At 41.6% G+C, this 11,451-nt stretch overlaps 1 protein-coding gene across 1 annotated transcript in view; it reads left to right on the forward strand.

Annotated features, from left to right (window-relative positions):
- The first annotated feature begins 2,836 nt into the window (after positions 1 to 2,836).
- Positions 2,837 to 11,451, forward strand: part of LOC103131637 (B-cell lymphoma/leukemia 11A-like) — a 45,130-nt gene continuing 36,515 nt past the window's right edge. The window contains exons 1-2 of the mRNA XM_007543332.2: positions 2,837 to 3,729; positions 7,813 to 8,214. Coding sequence (XP_007543394.1) covers positions 3,675 to 3,729; positions 7,813 to 8,214 — 457 coding nt within the window. The 5' untranslated portion in view covers positions 2,837 to 3,674. The remainder of the gene's footprint in view (positions 3,730 to 7,812; positions 8,215 to 11,451) is intronic.

Below are 11,451 nucleotides of genomic sequence, written 5' to 3' on the forward strand. Positions count from 1 at the left end.
CATGAGCGAGGATGATTGTGGATGATGACTCTAGGAAATTCAGATTTGTAGAAAACAAATGAACCAAGAAAGAAAGAAAAAGATGCAGCGTAGCTAACTGATGCTTCGCCAATAGTGTTAATAAGTCTTATTTTGTGCACCAGAACTGACGAAAAGATACAAGTGCATATCACAGCTCATTTGAAAATAATACCACCGTATTATTTCAATCTCATTTCAAATCGAGAGTATTGAACTAGACTCACTGTGGTCTCATTTTGTATTTATTTAACTATTTTGTCTTTTTTTTAATTTTTAATATTATTGTTATTCCTTATGGAGGTCTAAAAAAATATAGGAGTGTGGTTTTTTTTTTTTTACGTAAACGTAATTCTGACACCGTGCGCTAGATGGCGTCAAAGCATTGAGCTGGTCTGAAATAATCTCTTTGATTTACCAGCCGTGAAATGCATCAAACACAAATAAAAGACCGATAATGAAATCAGAATCACCACTGAGGTCCGACTAAATCAAAATCAATAAAACTGATGCTAAGATAATGCATTTCCGTTTACTATTTTCTGGTCAGTCTCTTTTCAGTGACGTTAAAATCTTGTTAGATTTAGTTAATAAGAACTTATTCTCTTAATTGCTGCATTTTATGAGAAAACAGTAACTGACAAATTTGATCTGCTTTCTCTATCCAATAAAATGCTTTGAAGTTCCTAAGTAGTCAATAGAATCAATCAAATAGATTTTTTTCAGAAATACAATCTCTGAGTTCAGCTTTGTTGTTCAGTTGAGCATGTCAAAGTGTATTAATAAAAGGATAGCTCACCTCTGTTTTAAGTGCCATGTAAACCTGGAGACACAGTGTCCGGTGCTATCAATATGACGCTGTCCGAGTTCTTTAGACTGTATGTAAAGGTTGTAACACACCATGCCCTAAGTCAAGTCTCTTTTACCTTTCTGTACTTCCCTTCATTTTGTCTTCCCATGGACATTCTTGTTCTCTGGAATTCTCTGTCAAGATACATTTAAATCAACTAAAAATAATATTTAAAAGAATAGAAATATCAGATGGCATCCACTCTCAGAGGTTAGGAGTCTGTCATATAGAAGTATTCACTAGGAATGGTTTTACTCCACTGCTTGGCATAGTTTGGTGTAATACTTAACATAATTGAGGTAAAATTATCTGACCACGCAATTCTGACAGTAATCAAATCATTCGTTTGCTAAAACTGCTTATGTCTTTCAAATAAGATATTAGAGATATAAAGTTACGTTTATTGTAGAATTTAACGTAAATCTGACTCCAGACACTAGATGGCGCCAGAGTACTGAGCTGCATAGCGCATGCGACATCAAACTCAGTTGAGTGACTTCCTTAATGACGTGCGTTTACTTATCAAACAGGCCATTGCGTCCACAAAGACATTAAGGAAAGAAACAGGATATAATAAATCACCACAAAGGTCAAGCTGAAACAAGACAACAGAACTGCTGTCTGGACTGAATGGTTTCATTTTTTTCACTTATGTATTAAGTGTTTGATCTTTTGTAATGCTTCCCATTGATTACCTACTAATTATTTTTAAGCAATGTGATTTTGTGGGTAAGGATGTCTTAATGATACTACAAACAAGTTTAGTACTTTTCTGTTAGCATTTGTTGAATGTTAGATGAGGGGATACTCTAACCAGGAATGTTACAATTTATCATTTTTCTTTACTTCATAACAATGTTTTTTTCTTTTTACATGTAAATGATGTAAAACTCCTTCACAAAGCAATAGCTAATGGACACAAGGCAAAATCTCATGTTTTGGAAGTTTTTAATGAGTATTTTTGCAATAAAAATAGTTCCTTATTTGCAATCAAAAATATAAACCCAGGTAATTCTATGCAAACTTAATGGATTTTTGACTCATAATTAAAATAGCAATAGTATTGCCTATATTGATATGGAAATATATTTAAAATAGTTTTGATGTTACTGTCATAGCTCATTCGTATTCATATTATTATTGGTGTTAATGACCACCAACTACTCAGAAAAAAATTGCAGTATATTATTTATTTATTTTTACAATCTGTATATGTTCCGTTTTTATTGTAAATGCTGCTGCATACTCACTCAGTCTACACCTGCCTTTGCACTATAATAAATTACTTAATACCATTGCTCTGTCATATGCTGCAGACCTAATCTCATTGCCCTGTGCGGTTAGATGGATTGCAGTGACAATGAATGTACTATTATTATTCTGCATATTCATTGTATTTATTTAAGCCTGCATATAAACACATTTAAACATTATACAGTCTTTAAACTAATAAAAATAACAACTAAGCATATCACTAAAGAAATTAAAAGTAGTGGACTCTGAATGAGTTAAAAAAAATATATAACTGAATAAAAATGCATGTTATATATATATATATATATATATATATATATATATATATATATATATATATATATATATATATATATATATATATATATTTGTTCGTTCTGCTGGATTATCAAAAAGAAAGTAAAAATAAAAAATAAAATAAAACAAAAGAAAAAAAGCAGAATGATTGCTTTAGAACCTGCCTCTTTCTTTACGGTTTTTGTACAATATTGGACTTGATTGAGCTCAACAGAGGAAGCTCACTTGTCACAGCAAGAAGCAAACGAACAGGAATCAAAATAAAGTAGAAAATCTCTATCCAAGCTAATATGCAAAATAAACAATAGCCTAAAACCCATATCAGATCATATTCTACAAATGTTCTTGTCTAAATATATTTTTGACGTTGTTTGAACTTTTTCTTGTTTTGTGAAGTGTCACACTATGCTCCGTGTTTATTTTTATTTGTTTATTTTTATTTTATTTCTAACATGATGATTTTTTTTCCCCACCTCTTACTTCTAACAAAACAAGAATCCGGTTAGATCTGATCAAGAAATCAATAATACTTCTCTCATTAATGTTGAGAGAAATCTACTGATAGTAAAAGAAGCGCATTTCGGTATTTTTCCGGTGTTCGGTGTTTTTTTCGTTCTGCTCTGTAATTTACATACACGCTGCATATTCACATGAGCGTAATAGCTGAGTTTGTCCTCCACTACATCCACGCTGCGCAGCCTCCCTGCGCCATGCGTCCTGTAGTGGTCCTTCCCCTCTCCCGTAGCCCAGCCCCCTTGATCTTCTTCGTCCACTGGTATGTTTGGGGTGTCTCTCTCTCTCTTTTCCATAGGTAGTCAATAATGAGTGTCCATTGGCTTTTATTAGGCTTGCCCCCCTGCCTCCCTCCCTCCCACTGGCCTGCTTCGCCCAGCCCATGTTTTCTATGTCTCAGTCCGTCCACCTCCTGACGTTCAAGTTCGCAGGAACGTCACGTCCGCACTTGAACTTGCAGCTCAGAGGGGGGTTTCGCCGTATACCCCCATCACTCTCTCTCTCTCTCTCTCTTTCTTTCTCTCCCTCTTTGGAGGAAAAAGTCATGAAGAGCTCCACACAGCCCGTCGCGCGTTACGCATCCCGCTCCGTCTGATCCGCAGCTCTGCTTCTGCTTTTTGTCCCTCTTCTGCCTTCATCCGGATGACAGACGCATCAATGAAGATTTTCTCATTTGGAGTGTACCTTGTAGGGACGGATTTCCCAATGTGAACTCAGCTGAGAAGCCCCCGCCGAACCGACCATGTCTCGCCGCAAGCAAGGCAAACCCCTGCACTTGAGCAAACGGGAGTTTTCGCGTAAGTGGGAATATTTCGCCTCTCGGTTTTTATTCTAACCCGTGAGGGATGATCTATTAATCGTTCTGTTTACAGACACAACTTCCTTGGATCGTTTTTATAGGTACATGGGTTTGCGAACACACGCATTTTCACTTAGACACAGGTCTCCATAAAAACGTGGAGCCTCCTGGGTGAAAAAGTTCCGACTGGAACCTCCAAGCAGAGTTCGTTGTTTAACTGTGGTCGTCAAGGTTTGTTTCGCCATTAAAGGGCATGCATTAGCTTTATGGCCAGAGACCTTTGCCTCTGCATGTGAAGGCAGCGCAGGCTTTAGTTGCGGACATTCGCTCACAACTTCCAGTGTGAAGCTTCCAACGTCACCCAACAACTTCAGCCTGTCATTGTGATTTTTCTGACCGCAATAAAACATTTAAAGGTATTTGCGGTAGTTTGGACACAAGGAAGTACAGTGTGGTGTTTACATACCCACATGCCAACAGCGCGGGGGGAACGGTCTGTGCCGTACCGAAAAAAAAAAAAATAAAAAATAAATAAATAAAAAAGAAGAAAGTGCAGTTTCCTCTTAACAGACGATGTTATTACGCAGTTCAATCGACTAGCATTGGGTTATAAAGTGTGATGAATAATAATATGTAAAGAAAAATGTCACTTCGCGCTCTGGCTCGTCACAGAAATGCGTTTTTTGCGCGCGCGCGCTGTGCATTGATGTGACTCGTGGATCAGCTTTTACGCGCTGCAACAGATTCACTTAAGCAGCAAAATAAGTCTTATAGGCACGAATGACAGCAGGAAGGCAAGAGCCGTCTCATCAGCTCGCTCCTTGAGTATCGGTGATGACGAAGACACACACACGCGCACGCACACGCTCTCACTCACACACAAGGTCCAAGTTGGTGTCGGCGATCAGGAGAGCTTGGATTTCGTTTGACTTTACTTAGGACCGTTGTTGATGTCCATGCCTCCATAACTTTCCGTCGCAATCAATTACGAGTTGTTCTGCTTAATGCAAAACACACACAGTTGAATGGTAATTGGAAGAAGGATGTAGCCAGTTGGGGGCGCACTGTGATTGCGGTCCTATACGGTGGCTGAGGGGACGGAGGTGGGGGGGGGGGGGGGGGGACGCGTCGGGGTAGTGGGAGGGGGCACCAAGCATGAACTTCATCTGCTTCATCCGTGTCCTGCTTAACCTGGAGCTTGCAATGGGTCGTTTTTTGTTATTGTTGTTGTTGGTAGTATGGAAGAGGGGGGTCGGGGCCTCATCTTATGATTTCTTATTTGAATTTTAACATTAGTTATTCATATGTTTTTTTTTATTTCTCTTTTTCTACCCTTCACTTCATGCCTCCACTAAATTTCCTTTTCCCCCTAAAAAACTGTGGCGGCAAGATAATGATACTCCTGAATTTCTGTTTTGTCTTTAATCTGAAGATTATAGTAGCCCCCCATCTGTCCACCTCCTTGAGGACTTTCTGGAGGCGTCCCTGCTTGCTATTGTGACCAATCAGGAAGCTAATAGTTGCTTCATTCTAAGGAAACAGGTGAAAAGAATGATGGAAGCATGTCTGCTTCTAGTGAATTCATTTGAGAACGTGCTAAGAAATCCCTCCCCGCCCCCTTTGGCATTTTCAGGAAACGAGTGGAATGAAGTTATTGATCCACTGTTGTTTCAGGGAGTCACGTTGGCCTAAAATGGTAAATTAAAAAAAAAAAAAGAAAAAAAAAAAAGAGGCTAAATGATTTCCCTGATAATCAAACAGACGAGCTGCAGCAGCGGTCCAGTGGGACATGTTGGCCTAAACTACTTAAAATTCTGGCACAGTGAGAGATGTCTGGGAAAAAAAAGAAGAAAAAAAAAAGGTTTTCATTTACATCACTCTTGCTTGGCTTCAAAATGAGATTATTTAGTTTGGAAGAAAGAGAAATGTTTCCATCTACCCCGTCCTCACACACCTTCGCCTGCGTCCACAGCGCAAACCGGTTTAGATAAGCCTCAGTAAAATAGGGGGCCGCATTCCTTCATCTTTAATGCAGTCGAACGTACAACTAACGGGGCCTATCTTGCATACAGTCCCTCACCACCTTCTCATCTGACCCGAAACAGAATTAGAGGTTGAAGCGGCAAGAATTCATCACATCTTATCGCAACATCCCAGTTGGGGCGCCTGATGTCGTTTACCATGTGGCTAGAATATTTCTTTTTAAATGCTCACCCTCTCTCTCCTCTCTTCTATCCGTCTCTCTCTCTCTCTCTCTCTCTCTCTCTCTCTCTGTCAGTACTTCAGGGACCTACTCCACATCCAACCCCTCAATGTCTAACCTTGGTTCACAAGATCCCAGCACTTTTAACGAAATGGGGTCCAATCATCTTGAACTCAAATTAGAATCTATTTTTTGATTCTCAGAGGTGTTAGGTTCATTAAAAAAGCAAGATTGGCAGCACAATAAAGAGGGTCAAGCAACTTAATCGTTTGACTGCTGCCAGCAAGCTGAACGTGTCAGTCCTTATCGAAGGGAGGCTGTGTTGCTCTTTTCTTATCTTTCCTCTTTTGCTATTTCTTTAAAAAAAATTTCACATTTACACTTTAAATCCTGACCATATTCTTTCAGATGCCAGGCAGAGTGCACTGCAGGCATAGTAATTCACTTGTTGACACATTTAAAAAAGCTTAAGAGGAAACGCTCATTTCCTCTTAAGCTTTCTCTAATTTTGCTGAGTCACGTTTACAAACCTCAATAGATTTTTGGATCTACAAAAACGAGACTTTTTGATTGTTGCTCGTTCTTCTTTGGAAAATACTTCAAGCTGAGTCGAAATGGACGTGGAGCATCTGTGAGCATCGGGTTTCAAATGTTGAGCACAGATACATGCCCAAACTTTGCCAAACTTTGACTGGGCCATTCTAACACTTGAAAATGTTCTAATCCAAACCTTCCCATCATAGCTCTGGTTGTAAATTTTTCTGCTGTTTTCCCACTTCAGGTCATTTGGCACCTCTAACAGGTTTCCCTCCATCTTCCGGCAAGATGGCCTTATTTTATATGCCCTTCTTTAGTTCCTCCTCCATCACCATTCCCTGTCAGGTTATGCGGACAGCCTTGTTTTAGAAGGTTTCCAAGTTTTGCCCGAACACGTTTTGTTTTTCTGCTGGTGGACTGAATCGTTCTTTCTCCCTGATGTGTCCGGAGAAATTTTGTTTGTCAGTGTTCTCTAACAAACTGCTGAGTTCTTCGCAGAACATCTGGATTTATACCGAGATCAGAGTGCAGCTGGACAAATTAGGTCACTCTGAGGGTAACTGGGTGTGCTTGATTTTACTTAGGGCTATCATACCGAGGAGGGCAGAATACAAAGTCATGGCACACATTATTATTTGTAAATCATTTTGAAAACCATGTATTGTTTTGCTTCCACTTCACAGTAATATCCTAAGAAGGTAAAGCTAAAGTGTGTAAGTTTTATTTAAATTATGTATCTGTTAAAACTGTCACTGTATTCTGACAATAAAAATTGAACTCCTCTGCCTTCTCCCAGTTCTCCTACCAACTGCAGAGATACACAGAAAAACCAGTCAGAAGGAGGGTCTTGGTGCTGTCAATCATGCTTGTATACATGCTGCTCACATGCTCCTCCCTACTTTGCTATGCGGCAGCTGAGTCTGTCATGTAAGCTCAGGTTAGTTAGCATGACCACCGACGCTAACTAACCTGACAAAACAGTTTTCCTGGAATGGTGAGTTGTATCTCTGCCATTAGCACTTTGAGCAGCAGGTACACGACGTTGATTGCTGACGCTGACACCCTCCTCCTGACTCTAGTTGGTTGTTTTTGATCAGGAGCGGTGCATTTCTTTCACATCACTGTAGTAGCTCAGGCAGGAGGTCATTTTTTTTCATAGATTATGTATCTCATACCGTCAGGACACAGTGACAGTTTCAACAAATATGTAAAAAGCTGATATTTTTAAATTAATTTTACATACTGGTTCTTTAAGAAGTCTGAATACTTTATCGTGTCACACTTTACCTGCAGTCTTGCTGCTTCTGTTACCAACATCCTCTGTTTTGTCTGCTTATCCAGCTGAGCCACCCTCAGGTGTTTTAGCTGAAGACGACTCTCAGGACTCCCCCAGGCTGGGTGTGGCTGACGACGAGCCCCTGAAAGGGGATCCGGACCTGCTCACCTGCGGCCAGTGCCACACCCGCTTCCCCCTGGCCGACATCCTGCTGTTCATCGAGCACAAACGGAGGCAGTGCCACGGCAGCCTCTGCTTGGACAAACCTCTGGACAGGCCGCCATCCTCGCCGCTTGCCTCGCCCCTCTCCACGTCCTCGTCTCACTCTCGAAGCCAGCAGCAGCAGCAGCACCACCCACGGAGAGCACGGCACCCGGTGGAGGTGGCCATACAGGTGTCGTCTCTGGACGAGGATTGTTTATCTGCGCCCTTGCAAGGAATAATCCCCAAGCAGGAGAATGTCACAGGTAAACACACTGGTAGCTTGAGCTGGGCACCTTGACAGAGTCCGCAGCTTCTGGGGTTCACACAGAGTCTGCTCCAGAGGAAGACAAACACGACCTGGGATTTGCTCGGTTTGCTTCTTGTAATTGGGATGTTTGAAAATCGGCACAAGCGGGGAGGAAAACGCGTCTCTTGCTATGTTTTACGGGCTGCAAAAGTTTCCCCAGCTGTGTCACGAAACTAAATGAAGACCAGATACCCTGAGGAAGAAGGAAGCGTTTGGAGATGATGAAAAAGACACAAATGTAGTCAGACAAAGAGACAAATCCTGAGAGGGGGAGCTTAGGCTGAAAGAAGAGATGAGTTTCTGTCGGTTTGTCCTGCATCACAGATGTGCTCAAATCCCGGCGACAGATATCCTCTCTCATGTGGCGCTCGGCGATGTATCTCCATCCCTTACTGGCTTATTACACTGTCATAGAGTATCTCTCTTTCCCTCAAATATGTGCCTGCAGAAGCTCACTCCGGTTCTAAAATTAAAAAGCGATGGAGAAGAATGTAATTATCTGTCAGCGAAGAAGTGTTTATTTGAGGAACTCTACAGCCACTAATTGTCAGTGTTTTTCTTGATTTGAAGTAATTAAGGACTTCTTAGGCCGGCTAGTTGGTTTGCTGGGTGTCCACGGGGGCTAAATGAGGCTGCAGTGAAAACACGAGTTGCTGTGCAAACAAGCATGCGTTCCCTCATGGCTGGTTTTTCTTACACAGCGGGCTTTGATTTCAACCAGCGCATTCAGACGTTTTCCCCTTCCCTTTATCGGGGGCCGATAGCGCGTGCCAGATTGTGCCGATTGTCCGGCTGGTTGTCATTTATTTGATGCCAGCGGAGGCTAAACGCGGGGAGGGCGCTCCGTCGTTCTGCTCTCCTGTTCGGCGTTGGACGGCAATCGCAGACGGCCTTTTTGGTAGAGAGCTACCGTCAGTCAGCCCTCCCCCCTGTGACACAGGATGACCACTGTTTGTTTGTTAACAGTTTGTTAAACATCTGTGTGTACACCCACACACGCACACGCAGACGCAGACGCCTTTTGGCGTTGTCAGCTGTTCAAACATGCATTTCTTTGCTCATTTAGATCTTCATGCAGTGGAGTTCACATGATATCATAAGGTCGCTGGCATTGTGAACAGAGCTTTATTTATGGGACTTATAAAGTATTTGGACTTTGTGTAACAGCAGAGCCCGTCCAAGGCCGCACAGGGCCCAATACTAAATTTTATTTAGGGATGGCTTCAGCCTTTCTCATTTATATCATCCAAGTTTAATTGTCGTTACAATATAGCTGGGATCATTGCTACGTTTTACAACAGCAAAGTAATATAATTCATCGAAATGTATGGCTTTTTTTTTTCAGTTCAGCTTAACTAAAATTTAGAGTTAGGTTTCCTTCTTATATTGTCAAGTTGGCACAGGCCTGCTGCCAGCCTCAAGGTTCATCCTGGATTAGAAAAATGTCAGTTTCAAAACTGCTAAATGTTTTTGGTGTACCGGTCCTGAGGTTTAAAGAGCTTCTGTTGCTATCAAAAAAACTGAGTTTACTATTTAGTATGAAGCATATAGTTGTACAGTTCTTCCCTCCCTCACCTGCTGCTGCACACTGCCAGTCTGCTGGCTGAAAGAATGCTTATTTACTTAGACTAAAAACAGTACTGCAGTAGAAACCTAAGGAGATCAATCAATTACTCTTATTATGGCTGTAAAAGGTCTGATAGGCAGCCCAAATGCATGCTGGGTACCAGAACAAATAGCCCTACTCATGATTATGACCTTTTTATACTTTGAGTGTTACTTTCAAATTATTTTAACAGTAAGAATCAGACTGTGTATTGTAGCTTCAGCAGGAATAATTATTGCTTTTCTATTTTTAATAAATCATCTTGTCATTTTTTGTTATTTTCATGGTAATAACATGATACTCCAAAAATCTTGCATCGATATGACATTTACTTTTGACGTTTAAGTATCATGAGGGCAGATAGAGCATAAAAATCAGTTTGTCTGCTTCTAAAATAAAAATAAAAATGTCTTCCTCGCTGAAGTTACACTGATATGCATTTTGGATATAAAGTGGGACACCACCGGCGTCTTGCTTGTGTAAAAATAAAAAAAAATGTAAACCTGATTTTTTGAGAATGTTCGTGCTTTTAGGATCTTCCGTTCCCCGTAAGCTCATACTTTCATCTGACTCCGAGTGACCTGTCAGGATTAGGTTGAGTTCAATTTTTGGAGGGGTACGTCTGCATCAGCTTCTTTATTTTATTACATTTCATGTAAAAAAATAAAAAAATAAATCAAAAGAATCTGATCAGCAAATAAATAAAGCCATAGAAACATTTTGGGTCAAGCAGAAAATGTGTGCAGAACAGACAGCAGATGCATATAAGCCGGTCCCCTACACTGCTGCTGCCACCTCCACCTCCACCACCTCTGCTTTCTGCATCCAGGATTGATGGATGAAGACTGGCAGTGCCAGTGAGCCACCTCGCGCTCCATATGCTTGCTGCCATGTTCTTTCACCCCTTCTCGGTTAGAGTCTGACACCGAGCTGAGGCATCTCAATGCATACTGTCCCTACACTTGCTTCTCATTCTCACTCAGTTCCAGGAGAGTGCATAATATGCTGCAGCCCTGCACTCGAAAGTGGCCCCTTGTGCTCCTCACCCTCCTCCTGACCTGTCATTTGACACAGATAGATTTCCATATGGACAGCAGTTTATAAACGTGATGGCGCTTGGTTTAGGCTGAGAAAGGAGGCTGCTGGACTCAGAGGGTGCCGACACCCAGGGGACGACTGAACCTGAAGGTGGGGGATGCAGGGTGAGGGCAGGACAGGAAGTCGGAATGAGGGGCCTCATTCTGCAATGGACCCGGAGCTGGAGAGGAGCTGTGCCTTTCCGTCTCTGTCTGGGGGACAGCTGAGGCTGTCTGGGAGTCCTCTGACTGCAGCTGGGGCCGGGGCCTGCTGTCTGGAGCTCCGGGCCGTTAGCTGAGGGCAAAGCAGCCTGCACGCCGTCATTTGCATGATAAACAATTTAAGATATGCATAGGGACATCGAAGCTTGTCTGCAGATTATTGATGGCCCAGAAAGAAAGCAGATGATGGTTTCTCAACCTGAGATATGTTAGTGCTGAATGGAAGCAACCAGGATAGCAGCCGTATTAAAGAAGGGATAAGGATTAAATTAACTTTACTCTCATATAT

The sequence above is a fragment of the Poecilia formosa genome, unplaced genomic scaffold (assembly GCF_000485575.1).
Source record: "Poecilia formosa unplaced genomic scaffold, Poecilia_formosa-5.1.2 Scaffold11, whole genome shotgun sequence".
Taxonomy (NCBI): domain Eukaryota; kingdom Metazoa; phylum Chordata; class Actinopteri; order Cyprinodontiformes; family Poeciliidae; genus Poecilia; species Poecilia formosa.